Consider the following 25,466-nt stretch of genomic DNA (forward strand, 5'->3'; position numbering starts at 1 on the left):
AAGGAATCTACTCAGTTACTTAAATTTTAACTCGATGCTGAGGAATATAATGTAGCGATCTTGTATCTATGCTATTTTATCAATTAAAGACTTGAGACAGCACTGACAATAAGATCCTGTGTGTGCGCAGCGCATTCTGCAATCTCTTTAATCTAAAGTTCCAAAAGCCACAAGCAAGAAAATATACAAATTTATTGGATAAACTCTTAAAAAATTCTTAAGTATCTTGGTTTTTTTTTCAGTCAAATGAATATGTAACTATGGTAACCGGGTTTAATTGATAGCTGGGTGGGGTCTCCTGACTAAACTCTCTATCTGTGTTTCTCTCTGTCAGAATGACTACAGGAAGTTGTCTATGCAGTGTAAGGACTTTGTGGTAGGTGTTCTGGATCTCTGTCGCGACACAGAGGAAGTAGAGGCCATTCTGAACGGTGATGTGGACCAGAACCCGCCCACAGAACACCAGAGACCCTGTCTGAGCCGCATCAAACTCGCCATCAAATATGAAGTTAAAAAGGTGAGGAAAATTAAATAATAACTTTGATATTGTTAATAAGATTTCAGGATAGACAATTACTGGACCGAAACAGTTTAGTTTTACTTGATTATCCAGACATCATCAAAAAAAAAAAAAAAAAAAATTCCCTGGAATCCTGGTAGGGTACAGGCTGGAAACCAGGGTGGTGCCTCCAGGGCGGTGCTTTTTGAACAGAACATCAGGGAGGAGCTGGTAGCTCAGGTATCTGGGGAGGTGCTGACAGTGCAGGGAGCCAGGGTGCTACCACTAGGTCAGGGAGCCAGGGAGGTACAGGAATAGGAGTCTTGGAGACACCCTCTGTGACTTTGGCTGGAAGAGCGGGAGGCTCTGGAACGAGAGGAGCATAAAAATACAGAATGGTCCCTGTAGCCATGATGAGGAGGCTAGTGATGGCCATAGTGACTGCCACGAGGGAGCAGGGTGAACTTGAGCCTTCTCCTTTGGGCTGAGGTCCCGATCTCAGGACTAGGCTGACACTGTGGATTTTTGATCTAAATTTGTGGGCAGGAGTGGACTCAGGGACATCAGCCATGCTAGATGCTAGTCATTCCCACCCCGAGATGGTGGCAAAAGACTCTATGTAATTATTTGTCTGTAATCCCCACTGTACTGTAAATAGGGAGCCGCTCAACAATAAGGCACAGTCCAAGTACTGACCTTAGGTCCAATTAGAAACACCCCCTGGCATTACCCAGCTAAACCTAGAGTCCAAGCTACTCCAAAAACAAACCATACGTTGAACCTCATCCCACATAGCCATATGGCAATACTTGAGGAACTCCTCTACATAAGACTCCATTGGATGTCCATCTTGATAAATATAGTTTCACCTGGCTCACTTCTCCTAGGTAATCCATACCTTTCAATTAATTTGGTCTTGTGTTCTGTCACACCAAGTTGTTGGCTGATACAGAAATGATCAGGACTGAGGATCAGATGAGCAGAATTTAAAGGAAACCAAGAAACAAACTTCAATAATCCACACCGAGAGAACATCTAGGTAGCAACGTTAACAAAAGACAATGAACAGAGCAAAACACAGGGCTTAAATACACAGGGTAAACAAGGATCTAATGGGTTTACTAGTGACAAGTGAATGGGGACAATCAATCAAACACAGGGACAGTAGGTCAAACAAACAGAGAGCAACCAAACACAATGAAAACTAGGACAAAACTGAGCATAATCATGACAATCATCTTACAAAGACAATGATGACTGATATTAATATTATGCAAGTATATGCTATACAGTAACATAATAAAGACCTCACTGGTTTACATTACAATAAGGATTTCATACTTTTTTTCTTTCTTATAATTATTTTAATTATTAATTAAAATATTAATTAAAAAGATAAATCTAATTAAAAAGAAATATAATTTCTTATAATTCTTATAATTATTTTTTTCTTTCTTATAATTATCAGCATCTACAAATTGCATATTTTTGCTCAGTTTGTGCATCTGAATACAACTGAGGGGTGTTTTCACGATATTCTCACTATATCATACCATATGAGCCATAAAAACCTGATGTGTCAAATATGAAACTCAAAAAAAAAAAACACACATGCAAACTTTTCTTTTTGTTTGAAAGTCTAAGTTACATTTTAGGACTATTGTTTCATATGTCTGGCTTTACAAAGAGCGAACACGAAGGCTAAACAAAATATAAATGTAAGCTAAAATACAAACAAATCTAAAGCATATTGGCTGTAGCTTGTGTAACTATATTAAGCGTTCAGTACTATGGGATATATCCAGTCGAGATGAAGGGTTTGGAGACGTGAGGTGAGGTGAGGTGAGGTGTTCAGTTCTTCAGAGTCTAATCAAGTATCTGAGAGCTTCTGTTCTTCACCTCAGCTGAACTCTTGATTGGTGGACTGTGTCTCAGATGGAGAACTCGCTGTCTGCATGCTAACAGCTCCACAACTTCCTCAGCCTTCTGAGTTCAGTGCTCACTCCACTGATTCACAACACTGACACTCATTACTATGGAATACCCTCAGTTTTCTCTTGAAATCATATTTTGCACATGCTGTTAGTTATTTTTATTTTTTCCCTCGGTTACATAGCTGTGTTTCTGTCCTTCTGGAAAGGTATATACCATGAGCTGTGAGTTGGAGAACTGTAGTTGGCTTCATTTGATCTTACTGAACTAAATTTCAAACACACTGACACCCTAGAGAGAGCAAAAATGAAGGCGAGACAGTGGGCCAGTGGTGACACGCCTCAGTGCTACTTTCATTTCATAAGATAAACACAGATGCAGTTGCTGAAAAAAATGACAAAAATGCACTCTCAGTACTCCATGTAGTAATGAAATTCATCCAGTCCAGGTGCCTTCAAAAATGTTTGTTTGTTTGTTTGTTTGTTTGTTTGTTTAATTACAAATTTATTTAAAATAAGTTTAGGATATATATATATATATATATATGCATCGATTTGTCGACCTGTTTTTATTTCTCTAACAAACAAACAAACATTTTATTATTATGTACACTTTACAAATGCAAATGCATTTATTTATTTATTTATTTTTATTTTAGTACAAAAGTAAAGCATACCTTTAAGTATAAATTTACAACTTTAAATATATTCATTTCTTTATGTATTATTTATTTATGTAAAATCGTTCAAAATTAAGTAAAAAGTACTTTACACTTTATTTATTTGTTTGATTCTTCACTTGTTCGCTCATTTGTTCGTTTGTTTGTTCATTCATTTATAATCAGCATAAATTACAAGCAGTTAGGGCTGGGACAACGAAAAAATATGTCGACGCAAAATATGTGCATCGATTCGTCGACCTGTTTTTATTTCTCTAAAAAACGTTTGCAAAACGTTTACCTTATGTGCGCTGAATATACGTGATGGCCCGATCAACATTCTGTCCAACGTTATATAACCAGTCCAGGGTTTATTTTTTGGCTTATTTGATCGGTGAGTGATGACAGGGCGTGTACGAGAGAGAGCCCCGGCTGCGCACGCACACTCACAGTCTTCAAACAACACGAGCGCTTCTTGCTCTCTCTCCCTTGTGCATATTAATCAAAATCATTAAACACGATAGAAAAAGGGCGAAACACCAAAGTTTCACGTGGAGCATTCAGAGATCTTTGTATTAGCTTAAAGCCCTCAAGTTTACATTGGTTACTGTATTCTTTCAATTGCTCTAAACAAGTATTTTGGGTGACCTTTTTTATTGAATGCTAGACATCAATTTGTTTTTATTTTCATCTGAAAGAAGAACTTTTTTTCAGTAAGCTAGGCCCTATGTGTTCAGTAAGCTTGTTTCAGTAAGCTATGTGTTTTCAAGGCTTCAAGGTTTTATTGAATGCTATCTCTATACAAGTGCAAAGTAATGCATTCTTAGTCAGTCTTTTATTTTGTAATTTTAAGAGCAATAAACATATATTGCAATGTTAAGGAATTCATGTTTTTTTTCATTCAGATATGTAAATCAACATGTATAAATTGTTAGTAGTCAATTAATGGGGAGATAATCGAAATTGAATCGGTCTGAAAAATTAATCGTTAGTTTAATCGATGCATCGAAAAAATAATCGCTAGATTAATCATTTAAAAAATAATCGTTTATCCCAGCCCTACAAGCAGTACATACTACCATTATGTTATATTAAATCTATTTTATTTTTGTTGAATATTGTTTGTTCAGGGTTTTTTTTTTTTTTTTTTTTTTAAATAAGCATTAATTGCAAGCAGTATGACATTAGTACCTAATACCATGTATAGATACTTTACAAATTTAAATATATTTTAAATAAATACATTTATTTATTTATTTATTTAAAATCAGTATGGAAAGTGGTATAAAAAATACTACAATGATTTATACATACTTTACAAATATATATTATTTTATTTTCTGCACTGCAGTCTGTTTTTCTTCTGTGCAGTGAATGTTGGAGTCAGTGGATTATGAGAAGATCATGATCTGATCATGTCATCCATCACTGCTGTGGGTTTAAAGGGATCATGACCTTGTTAACCAGATAATGTGAGGGTAATTAGTCCTGTTGCCCTCAGCATTATCAAAACCCTCCTGAGATGATCTCTCGTTACAAGCCAGGTTGATTGAATCTTAAATATTTTCAGATTGCGATTGAATTCTTAATAGATTTACTGACTGAAGCACTGTGACAGTAATACCCATTTGTTAAGTTCAGCCTTTGAGGAGCATTGCAATCATGATTATTGCAATCATTTATGAGATGAGCACACTTGAATGCCACAATATCATAATAACCAATTTTCCTTTGAGCCTTGAGTTGAGGACATGTCAAGTAAAGAATCCCATTGTATTGATTATAATTCATTATAATTGTGAATTTTGACAACAATACAATTACATCTGTGTGCATTTTGTGTATTATTAATGAAGATGAGCACAGAACTTGTTAGTTTAGAGATGTACAATGAAAAAAAAAATTAAATCAGGATTCATTTACTTGAGAAGCAAAATTGGACAAAATTTAAATTTACTAAAAAATCTGACAAAAATACTGTAAGAAAATCAAAATGTGATCTGAAATACAACATACCCATGTTATTGTGAACAAAATCTAATCTTCCAAATTCAAACATATGATGACAATTCTGTGAGAATCATTATTAAAAAAATTATTATGTATATGAAACCAATTCACATTTAACTGTTAAAAATTATGCAAATTAAATTGATTCAAATTCTGCTTATAAAGATTATGCAGATTAAAATATAAATTATGCATACAAATACAAATTGGTTTTTTTTGTAGATGGACATTAAACATCTTGTCTATTCAGACGAGTGTGTGACAGTTCTCATTAAAAGCAGTCAGAGGGGATGCTGGAATTGTTACTACGGTAACCAGGTACAACATTTAGGTGACCCCAGAGACGTATGTGTCACTCTCTCTCTCTCTCTCTCTCTCTCTCTCTCTCTCTGGTTGAGGATGTTATATGGCTTGAAACTTATGAAATAGATTGTCTGTTATTATACACACACACACACACACACGCTGTGGGCTTTAGGTCGGTCAGGCTCAGCTCAGGATCACACTATCAGCCGGCGGCTCACCTAAAATCAATGTCACGATCTGTCTGCCTGTTTCTCTCAGGCGGACTCACAGCTTTTGTTATTATCTCCAAAGAAACACCCACATTTACCTGTCTAATAGAGATACAACACCAAACAACAGGAAAACCATTGGAAATCAGCAGTAAGACTTCACCCCATATATATATTGTATATATGTGCATAGTGATGACATGTAAACAGAGAAGATAAGTGGTCCAAGAATTGAGCCTTGAGGCACCCCAGTAGTTAGATGTTGTGACTTGGACATGCCACCTCTCCAAGATATCTTGAATGATCTATCTGAGAGTGTGGTTCACTGTGGTTCCTAAGATGACCTACTGTATGCCAATAGAGTTGACAGGAGGATTTGGTTTTTAACCATGTCAAAAGCAGTGGACAGATCCAGCAAGATAAGCATTGAAGATTTGGAATCTGCTTTTGCCAGTCTTAGGGCTTTAACAACTGAGAGCAAGGCAGCCTCGGTTGAATGTTCACTTTTAAAACAAGACTAGTTCCTGTTAAGAATATTGTCCTGTGTAAGAAAGGCAGATACTTGGTTGAACACAGCTTGTTAGAGTATTTTTGTAATAAAAGGAAGAAGGTAAACTGGTCCATAGTCCTTTAGAAGAGATGGGTTAAGGGTGGGTTTCTGAAGTTGTGGGGTTATACGAGCCTGTCTAAATGCTGAGGGAAAAACACCGGTGTGAAGGGATGTGTTAATGACGGGAGTGAGTGCAAGAACAACTGCAAGAGAAGCGAACAAGTAGTATTATACTATATATATATATATATATATATATATATATATATATATATATATATATATATATATATATATATATATATATATATATATATATATATATATATATATTTATATATATATATATATATATATTATTTTATTTTATTTAGAAGAAAGTAGTCTGCCATTGATAAGACAAATATGTTTTCATGGCAACATTAAAACTTCTTTAAAATTAATAAATACATATATTTGTATATGTTAATAATAATAATTATAAGGCTAATTTCCTCTAAATAAAATATTTGATAATAATAATATATAGAGAGAGGAAATTAGTCTGCCATTGATCGGACAAATATGTTTTGGGAGTATCTTTAACATTGAATATCAATAATATTAATAATAATAATAATAATAATAACTTTTTGTAATCAGTTATTGTATATCTGCATTTATCAATTTACAAAATATAAAATAGATTTAAAAAAATGTATAGTAAATCAGTATAGTATCATTTAATTTTCTGAGGGAATCTACTCCATAGTCTTTTTAACACATTTAGTACAGTTTCAATGTTCTGCTGCTATATAAATCCACAATAACATGTTTATTGTGTATATAAATGTGTAGATTCTGTGTTTTTCTGCTGTAATATGATTTATGGTCCTCCTCTTTTCTCCATGTGTGTCAGTTTGTGGCTCATCCGAACTGCCAGCAGCAGCTTCTGACGATCTGGTATGAGAACCTGTCAGGTTTGCGGCAGCAGTCCATCGGGGTGAAGTGTTTGACGGTTCTAGGCGTCACTGTCGGATTACCTTTCCTCGCCATCGCCTACTGGATCATGCCCTGCAGCAAGGTGACAAACAAGCACATCTCTGCTTCTCTGACTCTTCAGAAGAGAAGATGACCTCTGTGTCAAGGGTGTTATTTCACACACTATCTCCTACTTACTCCGGACAGCTGTTTTAAACACACTGATGTGACATTTCTGATGTATAAGATAACATGTTAGTGTAGGTTTCTTCTCCATGACCATTACATTGTATCAGAACCACACAATGTCTCTTCAATATCTATATCTTTCATATTATATGAAAGATACATTAATTAATTCAGGCAGGTCTTGACTGCATTACATGTCCATATCACTTCGCCACATGATTTCGGTTATTCCAAGGTCTAAAACAGCAAAAGAACCAAAACGACCCTGACCAAGAAAATAAATATAGTAAAGAACACGAAAAAAATGACATCATTTTCATGTTTTTGTCACAACATTACATAGTATTATGTACAGAAAACACCTTATCTTTTTTCCTGCTCTCTGTCCCTTACAGATGCACACACAAACAGTGCTGACACATACTCGCACACACGGAAACATTTGAACACGTGCACAGAAACGTGTTTGAAGCGGTGCTCTGACAATTTTATCAGTGAAATAGTTTAGCAAGGTAAAAGCTTAACTCACAGTTTTGCTATTGGGAGAGACACTGCTGCCAAACACTGTTGAGAGACACACAAACCCAGGTAACTCACATGCTTAATCTCCGTCTCTCTTCATAACCGCATTAGTCTGCTATCATTGGCTCTAAAATGACATTTTGGAATTAGCAACGGAGGCGTGGGATGAGATGCGTTAGAAATTAATCCTACACACAAGAGTGTTTTAAGACAAGAGTGTTCACAAGTCACAAATGTCTTGAAACACATCTAAACAATATTTGAGGTGTGGTAACCATAATATTAACAGAATTATTGACGACAGGCTTTTGAATTATTAGAAAATAATGCATACCTGAGGTGTAATTTTGTAATAATTCAACAGTTAATAATTATATTATATTATATTATATTATATTACATAAAACAGATAGTACCGGTACTTGATTCTGATTGGTTGAGCCACGTTCGACGCTGTTGTAAATTACACTACAAACATACTCCTTTGTTTACTCTGTGTTGCTCGGAAACCACATTGCCGGAGCCACTGTTTCTGAGGAACTACATTGATTGGTGGAAGAATACTGTTTTTATTAGATAGACTAGATTAGATTAGATTAGGTTTATTTTATTTTTTAACAAAGTTTTGAAATATCAAAAAAATCATTTTTTCCCTTAAAATTCATATAATAGGTAAAAGCTTCACCTTTTCCATATCACACATTCATAAAAACAGACACACACACTCTATTACAGACTGACTCTCCTACAAGCACAAACACAGTTAAACACTCATTGACTGTGATACACACTCCAAATACTGTTTTTACGGCCACTTCAACACACACCATCGCATGGAGAGATATGAGACACTACACACACACATGCGGCGGGCAGCTTTTGTCAAGGGTTTGGGAATGAAATGTAATCAGAGCTTGTCAGGCAGGAAGTGCTGTGAGTTTCTAAAGATGTGTGACACACACAGTGAGAGAGAGAGACAGAGGAGGACAAAGAGCATTTGAGGTTCTCAGGAAGAGTGTGTATTTGTACTGGTTTGGGTGGTTTATGAGGACACGTCATGTGTCCCTATAATTTAAAAGAATTTATCATTTTGTGTGATTGTTTTTTTTTTTGTTTTTTTTTTATCAGAAAACATGCACATATACAAGAATGTGTGTTGTGTGTGTGTGTTCCTTCCCTTCCTGTCTGAAAGCCTGAACTAGTTAATTCACAAAATCAGCAGCCTACTAAAGAGGTTGACTTGCACAACAAAAATGCTAAACTTAAATGTATTTTAAGTTCACGTATCTGAAACACTCCTCATCCTTGCATGTTAGCGTCAGATTGAAATAAGTTGTGTGATTCACATGAAGATGTTACCTTTGTAGAGTGTTCTAATTCAGTCACTTATGAGGGTCCTTATAAGGGAGCTGCCTATGTCGAAAGCAAGACAAGAGTGTGATTAAATCTCATTAGTGTTTAAACTCTGACTGTCAGAGAGAGACGGGGGATAAAAAGCCAAGCAGAGATGAATGCTGACTGATGATGATGATGATGATGATGATGATGATGATGAAGGTATTGTTTGCAAGACACTTGAACACGAGGGCAATCAAAACCTTTACTTCATCTGTGCTGAGAAAAACACTGACTAAATGCAAATGATTTATTTTGGACAATAATCATTTCGTTTCATAAATCTCCAGTAAGAGCTAATTCATCTGAGAGAAACTTCTCTGTTTTTGATGAATGTGTTTATATATGTGACCTAATCTTTAAAAATAATATATATATATATATATATATATATATATATATATATATATATATATATATATATATATATATATATATATATATATATATATATATATATATATTAGTGCTGTCAAAATTAGCGCGTTAACGCATTCAATTAATTTGAAATATTTAACGCGTTAAAAAAAAATAACGCAATTAACGCGGTTGCAGTTTTTTTTATTTCCAGTTGTGGCCTATGTGTGTTCAACGTGCAAAGAAATATGGATAAGACCAAGGAAGGACTTTTAGACGGAAAGTTTCAGTATAAAACTCTGCCGGATTACTCTTCAGTCTGCCACAAGAAACATTACTCTTCATTTAGTCTGCCACAAGAAACAGCAACATTAAAATCATGAACTCAAATGTCATTGTTTAAAAAAAAAACAAAAAACAATGACTGTAACAGTGCGTAAATCAGACCTTTCTGTAACGCTAACGTTAATAAGCTTAAACGGAAATAACGAAATAATTGTGTAGCGGAGTATTTTTTGTACACAGTGCCGCGAACTGTCAATCACTCCTGTGCGCGTGCATCACTGTCCTCCTCAGCTGCAGCAACTTGCGCTCTCTCTCTTCATCAAGCTTTAAAACAAAAAGGGGACAAAAAGATCATATTGTCTTTGTGCATAGGCTATAGATTAATTAGATAAATGAATATCTACATTTGTGCCTTGCCGTCTACGGTATTTTTTTAGAACTTTTTTAGAAAAAAGATGCTGCAGCCAATGAACAGCCAACGGGGGCTGCAGGACGACTCAACCTCCGCAGACAGTTTTTAATGTTAAGATTTTGCTTTAGTATAACTCACAACGAGTTTCACACACCTTCTCCGGCCACGCTGAGTTATTGACACTTAACAGTGGGAAAAGCGACACATGCGCTTTTCACTTGTATAACTTAAGGGTAAATGGGTAATGTAGTTTCTGCTCTGGGTGGGATGAATTAGGAAGCTTGCATTGTGAAGGGCGCTCTGAAAATCGGCAGTGCAGGTAAAAGATTAAAACCTCTATTAAAACAGATGTCCAAATGAGCGTACCGGTACGCTACAAGCACGTTCTGGGCGCACGGAGAGGTGGCGGTACGCTCAAGAGCTATATTTGGAAGTGGCGGTACAGAGTACCTGTGTGTACTGGCCCACTTAAAGCACTGGCAATGACTATACTTTGAAATTTTTTTGCAGTCCACTTAGAATTCAACATGGAAATCATTTTTGTTTTTTATTGGCATTGATTGTTTTGAAATTCAAATGGTACTTACATGCCTGTGTTTTTATTTCTGTAATAAATATGGCTTTCAAGCCAACAGTTAATTTGGAGGATATTGATGGTTTATTGCAGGTATGTTGTTTACATGAGAAAATCTGTGTTACAAGTTAAACAAAAATTCCAATAAACAATCATATTTTGAATTTAAATAGTTTCTTTGTCTTGAGTTTACATTAATTATTTACATTTTACATTTACATATCCAAAAAGTTTCAGTCTTTTAATTGCGATTAATCGCGATTAATTTTAAAAAATTGTGCGATTAATTAGTTAATTTTTTTTAAATCGATTGACAGCACTAATATATATATATATATATATATATATATATATATATATATATATATATATATATATATATATATATATCACAGTAGGATTATTCCATACAGATTTGTGTGTTTGAGTCTCTATCTTATATTCAGAAGATACAGCGCGTGTCAGAAACAATATGCCCATTGCCATAGCAATAGAAAATATAAACATACTTACAGATTGTGATTCAGTGGAGCCAGCTGCTCCAAATAAACTAAGCTATTTTTCAAGAGTAAGCACTTTGTTTATCCCGCATTGAAGACTAGAGAAGCAGTTGTCTGAAAAATAATGGGAACACAAAAAAAAGATTGGGTTTTTACTGCTGTGGAAAAGTGGGAAAAAAAGAAGAATTTTAACCACTGATTCTTTGCAGCCTCATCATTCGGAAGTGAAAATAAAACAAATTTACTTTGACAGTGGCTTCTCGACATGATGTTAGATTTGTATATTCTATTAAAGAATATCTCATGTCTGTCTTTCTCCCTTTCAGTTGGGTCAGATATTACGGAGTCCCTTTATGAAGTTTGTCGCTCATGCCGTGTCGTTCACCATCTTTCTGGGCCTGCTGGTTCTGAACGCGTCGGACCGATTCGAGGGTGTGAAGAATCTCCCCAATGAGACGATAACAGACCATCCACGGCAGGTGTTCCGCGTCAAGACCACGCAGTTCTCCTGGACCGAGCTGCTCATCATGAAATGGGTTCTGGGTAAGGCCTGGGTTTGTGAGAGTGTGTGTGTGTGTGTGTTATTCTAGTTTTCACAGCGCTGTCTGTCTGCACAGGTAATTGAAGGTAAAATTATGCTGATTATAGATGCGTTTCAGTGAAGTCTTTCACCATATCTGTATGTGTGTGTGTTTGTGTGTGTGTGTGTGTATGTGTAGAGGAAAAAAAAATGCATGTTTTATTCTATTTTGAGAGAAGGTCATTGTCAGGTGAGTTTATTTTATAGTAATTTAATTAAATAGTAATAGTTTTAATAATATTTTACATATTTAGGGTCAGGGATGTGAACAGCCACTGGTACTGCAGATATGAATGATTTCTAGATTCATTCAGTTTACTGAGAGATGTGCTATTACTTTATAGATTTTAAAACCTGTACTTTTTATTTTTATCGTTTTATCAGTATCCAATGGAAGAACTCACAATCTTTTAACAAAACCAGCCATAAAATTAGGCTTCTTTCATTATGGGCACTTTTGTCAGATTTATTAGAATAAATTGGGACTTCAGATTTTGTTTGTTTGTTTGTTTATTTATATATATATTTTTAAGTAATATTTAATATTATTAAATTATATTATATGGTGGATTTTTATATATCTTTATTTATCTGCGTCTAAGACAAGGGTGAAAGTGTGACAAGTGTGTGTGTTTTAGGCATGATCTGGTCGGAGTGTAAGGAGATCTGGACTGACGGGCCGCGTGAGTACGTGATGCACCTGTGGAACGTTCTGGATTTTGGGATGCTGTCGATCTTCGTGGCATCCTTCACCGCTCGTTTCATGGCGTTCCTCAAAGCGTCTAAAGCTCAGCTCTACGTCGACCTGCATGTCTCCAACCGTGACATCAGCAACGCATCACTTCCTGCTGACATTGCCTACTTCACATATGGTGTGTAAATGCATGCAGAACTTCACATGTCTGTCAAAACTCTTGGCCCCACCAACATTTAGGTGACTGGAAAAATATGAGAAAAATACAGTTGGGAAGATGGGAAAATCTGGCGAATCATTTGAAGAACATTTCAAGGTCACATTTCACTCAAAAATCAAATATAAGAAATATGATTATGTTCATTAAAGGTCTATATGTTTTTGCAGTGACATTATTTGCATGATACAAAAATATATTAATAAAGGCTAATTCAAAACTTTAATACATACAAAACAATATATAAATAATACTAAAATAGCACTAGTCAGTACTTTGTTTGACTAGTCATGCATACATTATACATACCTCTGAGATGGTATGTTTAGTATAGAGCTGATATATGCAATCAATGCTGCTATCTGCTGGTGTGAAAGTGATATCGCAGCTCTTGAAATCACAATCATATACTGTATGTATACATACATTAAGATTGTGTGCGCTGGTGAAATCTTTGAATCAGCTTTACCGTTGACTGTGTGTTTGGTCTTCATTGAGTTCACTCAGAGTCCCTGAACAAAGCCTTCATTAGCATTCTCCACCTTCGACGTCCTCCCTCTGATTCTCTTTGAATCCAAACCATCAAACCCTGAACATGCGTGACATTACTTTACCATTCCTTTTCATCTGAATCTGCTTCCAGGTACATACTGTACCACAGTACAAGCTCTCTGTGTGTGTCTCTGTTGCAGCGAGGAACAGGTGGAGGCCGTCGGATCCTCAGCTGATCTCGGAGGGTCTGTACTCCATCGCTGTGGTCCTGAGCTTCTCTCGCATCGCCTACATCCTGCCGGCCAATGAGAGCTTTGGCCCGCTGCAGATCTCTCTTGGACGAACGGTGAAGGACATCTTCAAGTTCATGGTCATCTTCATCATGGTTTTCGTGGCCTTTATGATCGGCATGTTCAACCTGTACTCATATTACCTGGGGGCCAAATATAACCCCGCCTTCACCACGTGAGTGACACACAGTCATAGCAACACCCTGGCAGCCACATGCACAGCACACTACACGGTTTATGAAGATTATCATCCTTCTAACTATTATCCATGAAATGTTCAATATATATATATATATTTTTTTTTGATTAAATAGTAGATTACTTAATATTAGAATTGTGATTTACAAATGCATAATTGTAATCAAATGACACATATTTTACATTGCGCATGCAACACAGTAAAAATTATGCATAAATAAAACATCAAATATTTACATTAAACAATTCCTTGCTCAGACTGTTTAATATTACTGTGACCTGTTGAATAAAAGATATTTGTGTATAAATAAAATAAATTCTTAAATATTTGTAGAGTGTTCTAATTCAGTCACAATATTTAATATGGCTGTGACCTGCAGCTGGCCAGAAATATGTAAAATGATAAACTTGATATGGACTGAATAGAAAAAAAAAATATTTATAATGCATAAGAAAAATATACATCAGATATTTACATTAAACTTTTCTCACTGAAATTAATACTGCTGTGACCATCATTTGGTCAAACATATATGAAATTATTAATGTGATCTGGATGGAGTAGAAAAATGTATCATGCAAACATAAATCTAATATTACTGTGACTTTTGGCCAATAATCTGTAAAATCATGTATATATTAAGTTTTTCTGAATAGAACAATTTTTACATTACAAGTATACATTTTGTAACAGTCGAAGAAGAAGACCAGGATAAATCCCCATGAAAAGTTTTTAATGATGCAATCCCCATAAAACTCAGGCAAGGAAACGATTCAGGTAGAAACAAACATTATTAACCAACAAAATACAAAACAGGAAGAATACTTTAAGACAGCTGACAAGGGAAGTTGGGGGGAGTTGACTAATGAGCAATTTAAAAACCAGCATGGAAAACAAACAAGGTAAGAGAAGGGAAATACAGAAAACGTAACCAAACCAAGGGTGGAACTCCAGAGGCCAGCCAAGATAGCTGCCCACAATGTAGTCGACGGTGGGAGGAGCCATGTTGGAGTAGAGGCTGACAACACCAGGGGGCCGACTGACGGAGACTGAGCCGATGGATGAGGAGCCCATGATGGAGTCAAGCAGACGGAGAGCCAGGGTGACACTGAGGATCCAGAGAACCAAGGTGGAGCTGAAGGCTCATGTTAGTGAGGCAGAGGCGGGGCTCTGTTAGACCACGGCGGAGCGACTGAGGATGGAGGCGGAGCCGGAAGAAAAGAGGAGCCTGACAGAGCCAGAGGGACAGAGGGACAAGACAAAGTCAGAGGAGTGGAGTCCCGAGGCGGCGGTTGGTTGATGACTGACCAAGGCGGAGCCGGAGGGATGAGGGAGCCTGGTGGAGCTGGTGGGATGACGGGCTTTGAATGGAACAAGTTGGAGTCCAGGGCTCGGAGGCTGGAGGTGGAAACAGGGGATCCTCATGCCCAGGCTGAGCTGAAGACTGGAAGTCCTGAGGTGGATCGAAGCGCCCAGATGGCATTGACTGAGGGTGAGCTGAGGGACTGACAGGCATCAGCAGAGATGGAGCTGAGAAACTGGCTGGATAAAGAGGAAGTGGGAGAGGAAGGTTGGGAAGGGAACACAGGAGGACTTGAGCTTGGCGGAACCAGTGGAGACACAAGAGAATATAACCTCCCCAAGCCAGTCTATTAGATCCACATCATATAGTCCAGTGACCAGTTGCAGCTCACCCTCAGTGGCGGGAGTGTGGGCGGGGTTTCCCTCCAAGCCCTCGATCTCTACCAAAACTCCCTTGGGAACGGAAGATGTTGCCGGGTCACCCACTTGGTCAGACGCTGATCGAGGGTCAGGCTCCATGTTAATGTTTGGCTCTGTTGCAATGGGCTTGCCAGATCTAAAAAGTCCCTGGTATGGTCCTCCAGCGAATGGTCCTGTTGCTCCAGGGAAAGGAGTTGTGTGACAGGGATAGCTGATAGCTGATAGAAAAATGCTGCTATATTAAATACTTTGTAGGTCGGTTATTCTGTCTCTAAAGGTAAATGAAGACGACTGGGATAATCCACAACAATTTATTTAAAATTGTTTTGATGTAGGATATGAGTTTAGAATCATATTGAAGCTGAAAGCCACAAGTCTACTAATACTTCATTTGAAATTGTATAATATAATCTGTAAAACTGAATTTTATGAAACATTTTCTAAGGCCATATCATGTGTGTTTTTAGAGAAGGCTAATCAATTTGATTTATGACCCCTGTCATCTTCTGTAAACTCACATGTAAAGCTCACATATGTCACATATAATCTGAATTCTGCCCCATTCATGATTCTATTGTTTTTACAAAACGAGCCTTTCACACCTCCGCCAGGTATGACACATTATCCGCATTATTTTCTTATCATTATTATTTTGTTTTTATTCTGCCTTTATTAGCATTTGTTCTGTTATTTCAAGGTTTACCAAGACACATCGCTTCAATCTCAGTATATTGTTCCCCTTATTTATTAAAAGCCTTACTATAAAAATACAACAAAACATTTTCTTACGACCTAACGTGAATTATTATGAAAAAAATGCATTATGAAGAAGAAATGCACCTGCTATGTAGCGGCATTAGAGCTAACGTTAGCATCAAGCTACATCAGACTATTTATGAAATTATTAGTACACTTTCATTCAAAACTCACTTTAAACCCTGATCGAGTGTTTTTAATAACATCCTTTTGTGATCACAGGTGGAATTTGGTCGTTTACTGTTGTAAAAATATGCAATTTTAGCCTTTTACATGGCTGCACAAGTTAGCATTTCAGATGTACGTTTTTCAGTGTTGTTATACACATGCCCCAAATCTCAAGAAAATAACATACCAACCATTTATTAACGTAATCGTGTGTTTATTATTTGGATATTTCATGGATAAAGAGGTCTTCCAATGTTGTTGTGGTCATAAGGCAGCTGACGGTGTAGGAAGTTAACTTATAATGACTAATGAGCAAATTAAATCAACAACCATGGAAACAAACAAGGCAAGAGAAGAGAAAACTAAACCCAAAACAGATTATAACCATAACATATTTATAGTCTTTAACATGAGTGTTTGATTTCTAAACGTCTAAAAGTTATTGTCATTCTCAAGTTAATGCATCAATTTAAGAAAGTTTAGTTGTACTAGAAAAAAAAAAGTTTTTTTTCTTTCTTTCTTTTTTTTTTTTTTTTTTTTTGCACTGTGAACAGACCCTAATCAAATGCACTAGATCAAATGCTGTTTTCATTCAAATGTGGCTTTACATGTACATAAAAATACATTGGCGATCAAGTTTGACTCTAAAAGGTAAACACATCAGCTTCTGTGCAAATTGTCAAAATTTCACCTATAATCCGTTTTATTTAAACTCTCGTTCTCTGGCTGTCATCTTGTATTAGCATGAGTGCCGTTTTCAGCAGTAAGCGCTGATTTGTATTCAGCACACAGATATGTCAGGCTTATCAGAGAATGGTTCAGCTGTAATCTTTTCCAAATCACTCTGAAAATGGGTTTTTAAGTTCTGGCCAGTTGGTTTTGAAGTGGATCCCTGCGGTCTAGCAAACAGAATGAGACACACCTCCAGTCCTCACGGGGGCCATTCAGCTGCACCGCTGCTTTCATTGTCTTTCATTTAAATGCCTCATAAAACGCAACAAACGACTGCTCATTAGAGACAAGAAAACCCTAAGAAGATCATGAACCTCAGTTAGAGAACTTGTCATAAATGTTTCTCGAAAAAAAATCCTCTGAGAAATAAACATAAATGAGTCAGCTTTTGTCATAAAATACTGAAAAAAATAAAATAAATTTGCCTTACTCAATCTCGTTCTCCAGTAAATATATCTAAACATTTTTTAAATCAAGATACATTTACTTGAGAAGCAAAATGACTTAAGTAAATAAGTCTTATTTATATATATTATATATTATATATATATATATATTAGTCTTATTTTATATATATAAATTGTATATAAAAAGATTTGTTTCAATTTAAATTTTCTGACCCACTGGCAGATATTTGTTCTTGTTTTAAAGCCTAAACGTACAAGAACATCTTTTTATAGATGCTGTTTATTGTCCTCTTGGCTGTGATCATTTCCTTCCTCTGACGACAGCCACAAGTGTTGTTTTCCATGTCTGGGCACCAACCCAGACATGGCGACCATTTGCATCCATATGTTATTCACACCAAACACGCAACCTATAAATAGATAGATTTTAGAATATAAACTGTTTATTGTCTATTCAGTGTGCACTTGCCATTGTACATTAACTTGAATCAAGCCCAACAAATGGATAGTGGATGAGTAATTCACTCCTTGATTTGCATTATAAAAGCCTCCTTTGAGATAGTTTTGCCAGACATAATTATTGTGCATTTTCAACAGGTTTATTGCTAAATTTAGTGTGGAAAAATAGAAGCACTACTGTAATTTGCATGCAGTGTAACTGGTTGCCATGAAAGCCTCACGCGCTTGCTGCTGCTGCTCTATGTGAACGTGAATTTGTAGATTTACTATAGCAAAACTAAAATATGTTTAAAAGTACGACTGACCAAATCGACCATCTGGGTTTGCAGCCCAAGCTCAAACGTCAATGTTACGCCTATGGGATCATGCCCGCACTGCGAGTTCCTGACCATGGTAACACTGCGATTCTCTGAGACAAAACGCTGCCACTTGGGAGTATCGTCCATGTCTCCTGTCTGGCCTGCATCCCATGGCTATCCTGCAGGTACGACAAGCCAAGGCATTAAAACATATGTTCACGTTAGTGGTCCAAAAGAGGAATCTCTGGCTCAACCTGGACGGGATGAGATACGATGACAAAGTGCACTTCCTCGATGCTCCCATGTCCGAGGCTGGCCTGTTCGGTGACATTGTCGAGGACATTGCCCAGCAGTTCTCAGCTGTAAAGAAGCTGGCTGAGGCCCTTCAGCAAATCATGCCTCGATGTGATCCTCCGGCTCTCACTGTTCCATCGTGGGCTGTGCCCGGCCTGCTCATTGCCGTAGGTGCCCTCCTGCGTCCTCCACAGCACCTCCATCCCGTGCTGTGACATCATCAATGCAGGTACGTCGAGCTTCACGTGGGATGGCGGCTCTCTTCTGACAGTTGACTCAGAGATCCATCCCATATGTAGTACTGCCCCCTGGGTCAGTCCATATCAGTATCTCCACCTGTTACCTCCCTATGGGTAAGATGTGACCTTTTCCTGGAAGGCTCTCTTCCCCATCATTCTGCCAGACTGAAAGATTTGAAGCAATCTTTCATTGAAGGTTGGAATCCCTTGTTTGTGGACAGAACAGCAGCGTGAGCTTCTCCAGCATCGACGTACTCACAATTGGATCCCTCTCTGTACCAAGGTCAGTGGGGCATTGAGAAGGTTATGACCTTCTCCTAGCTTTTGTTTTAATTTTCAAGATATTTGTCTTGATGTTGCGTGATTTAATTAATTCAGGAACGAAGTGAGAAGCAAGTGTAAAAATCACATTTTAAATAAATAAACTAATAATTGTAAATCATTTAATAATAACAAAAATCTGCTATCATTGTTATTATTATCATGGTTTTTTTCTTCTCTCTCTTGCTGGTGAGAACTGTTTTTGAATGGAATAAAATGAATGTGACATTTGCAGTCATGCAGATTTTTGGTATATGCAGATATTTCTAAATGATCTCAACAAAAACTCGCAGAGGGGCATTTTTACCTTCATAGATTATACCTGGAGGTCATTTTAATTGCATTCTGCTGGGCCTCTCTTATGGCCTGTTTTTGTTTGTTGTGAAGTGACATACTTGATAATGTCAACTTTTTTAATCATTACAACAATAACAGGACTATTGTAAACAACATATCACGATATTTCATTACTATGTGTGTGAATAAATGGATGCATTAAAGAGATCTCGCTGATGCTAGCCAGTAATGTGGCTTCGGCTGATTGTTTTGCTCTAATTACAATGTGTTGTGTCTGCGCTGCTAGATTTGTTCACTGTTGGTGGGAAATTAGCATGATGATTAAAGCCATGCACCGCCAGCTAGAGGCCCGTAACAGCCCATGGAAACACTGTTAGCGTCGCCATGGTTACGCTCCTCTGTGAGGCCTCTACATGCAGAGTCGAAGCGGGAGGTGCGACGTCGTCCCATCCACATAACTGGGTCTGTCAAAGGAGACGTGGATTTTAATAATTCGGTGCACATCACAGAGTGCCCTGCAGAGACAGGACTGTTTTTAGGACAATAAGAGCTGCGGAGCAGATGTAATCAATGAGAGCCGACAGCCGATTTAATCTGAATCAGAGAAGATCGTTTGCATTTGAGATCAGGTTTTATGTGCACAGTATGCTCGAGGTTCAACATGGTGATGTGTGACTCCTACCACCTATGATAGAAAACCTACCCCAAAAACATTATTAAGAAATGAAAAATGAAAGCTTACTGCCTGGAGGAGGGGATTATTATTATTATTTGTGTGTTGTTTTGGAACATCATTTTTATATGTAACTGAGTTAAGTTTCATGTAGTGCATGTTTTAAATAGTGTGTATCTGTTTGAGTGTTCAGTATGATGGTTTGTGGTGTCAGTAGAGGGCAGTAAAAATCACAGCAGCTGAAACACTAAAGCAGTGCAAAGTTCATGGGTTCGATTCTCAAAGAATGCATGAACTGATCAAATGCAGACTTTAAATGCAACATGTCACTTCGGATAAAAGCATCTGCCAAATGCACGACCGCAGATTGTATTTGCTAAAGTCAGACTGTTCATTAGATATTTCATTTACATTTAGATTTATGCATTCGGCAGGTGCTTTTATCCAAAGTGACTCTCAGTGCATTAAGACCATACATTTAATCAGTTCATGCATTTTCATATATTTTGTCAGCAGAAGGACAGACTTTAATAAGTGTTTAAATACAACATGAAACTCATTAACCACTATGACTAAAATAATAGTTGGTCTTGTTTAGTTTAATGATTTCTGGTTTTATTATGAATGATTCATCAGTGTATGTTGTTCAAGAGGAAATTAGATTAGCTGTCTTTATTTGGTTTAATTTGTAAACATGTGTTAACTGCATTAGTTAACATAAACTAATTTCTACAGCGTTTATTAATGTTAATCTAGGCATTTACTAAAGCATTTAACATTAGTTAATGAACTGTGAAATGACATAAACATATTATACAGACAAGCTATTATTGATGAATTTAACAAAATTATTATTAGTTTTTCTCTTTCTATGAAGTCCAAAAAGTGTCCCAGTGTTTTCACAGAAATAACCCTCTGAAAAAAAAAACCTTTTCAATGCTGATTTTTTTTTTCTCAAAATTATATGGTGAATATTTGATGTTTACCATCTGCTTGTGCCGCAAAATCGCAGATTTAACACTGAATATTTCATACTTTTAATAATTTCGCTGACTTTTAAAACATAAAATAGCTAAACTTTCTTGAAAAACTTAGTCACTTAGTTTAAAATCTAGTACTGCTGTAGTACATAAATACAAACTCTACATTTCAAAATGCTGAATAATTTTTTCTACACATAAACTCTGTCGAAACACAGCAAACCTGACCCAAATCCAACAGGGAAATATAGTCAGTCATAGCACAGTGACTGCCAAAATACTTGATGGCTTTACAAAAACTGTTTCAATTAACAATCTGTGTATATATATATATATATATATATATATATATATATATATATATATATATATATATATATATATTAGTTTTAGTTTGTTAATTATATATATATAGAGAGAGAGAGTTTTAATATAGAGTTTTAGCTAATTATAAAAATATGAAAGAGGACAGACTAAGAATGAATTGCATCTATGTTGTTTAGTGCCTGTTTCACGTTTGTTATACAAGTCAGTTAATGCAAATGTGCCACAAAATGTGTTGCAAGTAATTGCACGCCACCATCCTCATGATGCAGGTCGTTTCTGAGTGTTAGGTTGTGCACAATCAATACTGAGGCTCATTTACACATAAAGCAGGTTTGTGCTAAAAAGAATGGGAATGACAATCTGAATACTCAAACAGGCAAGTAGCCTCAGTGTTCATTGATTTCAGCCAGGAGAGAGAGAGAGAGAGAGATAGAGAGAGAGAGAGGTGATGTTGGAGTGTCTCTGTGAAGCGCCACTGCAGGCTTTGCACTTTTGCAGTCCAGAAAAAAAGAACCAGAGGAAACAGGAAGACAGGAATGGACAGAATGAGTGAAAGTGTCCTCGGACCAGGAGAGAAAAGGCAAAACTCTCCCACAGGCAGAAGCTGAAGCACATCGATCAGAAAATGCTCTCACCGTGTGTGAGGAGCTTCATTTGAGCACAGGATTCCTCTCATAGAGTCTTTTAAAGCTTGTGTGTGTGTGTGCGTGTGTGCGTATGTGTGTGTGTGTTTTCACCGGGGACCATATAAGAAATTCTTAAAAAATGTTGCATACTGGGGCTTGCTGTCACTCAAGGATTTTGCTGAACTATTTGAAAATGAATAAATGCATAAAGCCTCAGACAAACACACACAAAAACTTGTTATTAGTTTTTTTTTTTTTTTTTTTTTTTTTTTCTAACATCCTTTTGTCCAGTCTGTAGTCGCATTTTAAAAACTCTGTACACAAGTAGCACAACATCCGTCTTTTGTGACCATACCATTAACACAATATATGTTGTTTTCACACAATATGCAGTCAATTAACGTTTCTAAAATGCTTAAATCTTCTTATCATTCAAGCTTACCCAAAATCATTGATCTTTTTAGTCTTATTTACAAATGCTAAAACACAGCATGTCAGAAATGGAGACCTAATGTTCCAAACTTTAAATATAGTATAAAGCCTCTTCTTCTGCAACAACAGCAGCTCAAAAGTATTGGGAAAAATCTCTTATATAAAATATTGTTACAACTGATAAGCATTTTTAAGTAGCAGACCAGTGAAATATTTAGAAATATTTGATTCCATTCTCAGTTGGAGGAATAGTCACAGTGTTGATGCTCTTTCCATTATATCAACATAGAGTAAAAAATACATCTTTTGATTAGTTTTTTGGATGCAGAAAAACACACAATATCAGGGAGAAAACAAAAAGAATGCCTGGGAGAGTAGTTGGATCAGAAAAAGTTATGAGAAGACGTAAGGATGAAGAGTAAGAATGTGTGCTGGATTGGGTATTTCTATGTTTGTTTGTTCTCCACCTACAGGGGTTCAGAGCCCAGAGAAGAGAGCTCCAGCAAAGGAAAGAGCATATAAAAAGAGTCAGCAAAGAAAAAAGCCAGAGCAACAGTCTTCTTTTATCCCTTGCTTGACCATGTGACTAAAAATCAAATGTGAGACATTCAAACTGACCAATCAGCAGATCACAGCTTCACCCACTGTGCAAAAGGTGTGACAGTTAGAAACCCCCCAGTGGATACATGTTGGCCTACAGGCCTTGATCGATATCAGCGCTTCTGTGCCTTCAGGAATGCCATATTGCCCTTTTGTGACTCAAGATATGTTTGAGACAGGAAAACAGACGTCTTTGATCATTTTTGATCCTACAAGCCTATGTAAGCTTATTTCTGACATGCAATATAAAGGTAAAAGGTAATTGTAACTTTTCTTTATCTCACAATTCTGCCTTTTTTTTTCTTGCAATCGTGAATTTATCTCACGATTCTGATAAAGCCTGAATTGCAAGACAACTCCAACTCACAATTCCAAGAATAGAAGTCCAAATTGTGATAAAAAAGTAAGAATTCACTTTTTTATTATTATCATTATTCTGTGACAGGTGCTGGTCATATAATATCATCAAAAAGTTGATTTATTTCACTAATTCCATTCAAAAAGTGAAACTTGTATAATATATTTATATTATACTATTATATTATATAAATGTTCATTTATTTTAATTTCGATGATTATAACTGACAACTAAGGAAAATCCCAAATTCAATATCTCAGAAAATTAGAATATTGTGAAAAGGTTCAATATTGAAGACACCTGGCGCCACACTCTAATCAGCTAATTAACTCAAAACACCTGAAAAGGCTGAAATTGTCCCTCAGTCTAGTTCTGTAGGCTACACAATCATGGGGAAGACTGCTGACTTGATAGTTGTCCAAAAGACGACCATTGACACCTTGCACAAGAAGGGCAAGACACAAGAGGTCATTGTAAACGAGGCTGGCTGTTTACAGATTCTCTGTGTCCAAGCACATTAATAGAGAGGCGAAGGGAAGGAAAAGATGTGGTAGAAAAAAAGTGTACAAGCAATAGGGAAAACCGCACCCTGGAGAGGATTGTGAAACAAAACCCATTCAAAAATGTGGGGGAGATTCACAAAGAGTGGACTGCAGCTGGAGTCAGTGCTTCAAGAACCACTATGTACAGAGGTATGCAAGACATGGGTTTCAGCTGTCACATTCCTTGAGTCAAGCCACTCTTGAACAACAGACAGCGTCAGAAGCATCAAAGACAAAAAGGATTGGACTGCTGCTGACTGCTGCTGCTGCTGAGTGGTCCAAAGTTATATTTTCCAATGAAAGTACATTTTGCATTTCCTTTGTGGAGAGGAAGAGAGAAACACAATCCTCAACTAAGCGCCAACTAAGTATTTAGTGCTGTACATGCTCATACTTTTCATGCTCATTGTTTTCAGTAGGCCAAGACTTCTAAAATCCTTTCTTTTTTTTGGTCTTCGGTAATATTAAAATTTTCTGAGATACTGAATTTGGGATTTTCCTTAGTTGTCAGTTATAATCATCAAAATGAAAAGAAATAAACATTTGAAATATATCAGTCTCAGTGTAATGAATGAATATAATATACAAGTTTCACTTTTAGAATTGAATTAGTGAAATAAACTTTTTGATGATATTCTAATTCTAATATATTGGTGAATTATATAATAATATGATGTATAAATTATATATATATATATATATATATATATATATATATATATATATGTGTGTGTGTGTGTGTGTGTGAGCGATATGTGAGAGCTATTCCTGTAAACATGAAAGGGGAATGAAAGACAGAATGAAAGTCAGACTACGGCTGGATAAAATACGAATGATATTTTAAGAAAGAGAGAAATAGAGGAGAAGGAGAGGAGGTGGTTTTCTTGCCCAGTCTGTGGGCGCAAAGCAACAGAAGAGAAACCATCACAAAACTAGAACCTGCTGTGAGTGTTTGTGTGTTTGTGTGTGTGTTTGTGCACATGCACGTGTGACTGAGTGAACGTGTGTGTATTCAAAAAAGGTACGTACTGTAGTTGACCTAAACATGAGTCAGAAAGCGTCTCTCTTTCTCTCTTCCTACATCTTTAACCACGTTCACTGTGAAGTAATTCTGTGAAACAAAAACAGAGAAAGATGCTAAGAAAATACATGCTTCTGGGTGTGTTTGTGCAGTTTTAGGACATCTACGTGCAACTAACCAATTACTAACACACGTACAGACCCATGTCTGATGCAAACGAGGTTGAGAAGACTGGTTGAGACTTCTGTGAATTAGCTTTGCTTTGCTTTCTGTCACCTACATAGTCAGCTGTCTTTGAAAGGTGACGTCTTGACTGAAATGGAGCCTCATAAATGATGCATTTGACGTGTTACACAAATAGTGTAACTCACAATTTTTATAGA

The 25,466-nt window shown here is 36.5% G+C and overlaps 1 protein-coding gene across 1 annotated transcript in view; it reads left to right on the top strand.

Moving 5' to 3' along the window:
• The window catches only part of LOC128026999 (short transient receptor potential channel 7-like), a 67,999-nt gene that overhangs the window by 31,428 nt on the left and 11,105 nt on the right, over nt 1-25,466 (top strand). Inside the window, exons 3-7 of the mRNA XM_052614321.1 lie at nt 335-517; nt 7,063-7,227; nt 11,685-11,901; nt 12,577-12,810; nt 13,542-13,806. Of these exons, the coding sequence (XP_052470281.1) occupies nt 335-517; nt 7,063-7,227; nt 11,685-11,901; nt 12,577-12,810; nt 13,542-13,806 (1,064 nt within the window). The remainder of the gene's footprint in view (nt 1-334; nt 518-7,062; nt 7,228-11,684; nt 11,902-12,576; nt 12,811-13,541; nt 13,807-25,466) is intronic.

Source organism: Carassius gibelio, chromosome A14 (assembly GCF_023724105.1).
Source record: "Carassius gibelio isolate Cgi1373 ecotype wild population from Czech Republic chromosome A14, carGib1.2-hapl.c, whole genome shotgun sequence".
NCBI classification, from domain to species: Eukaryota; Metazoa; Chordata; class Actinopteri; order Cypriniformes; family Cyprinidae; genus Carassius; species Carassius gibelio.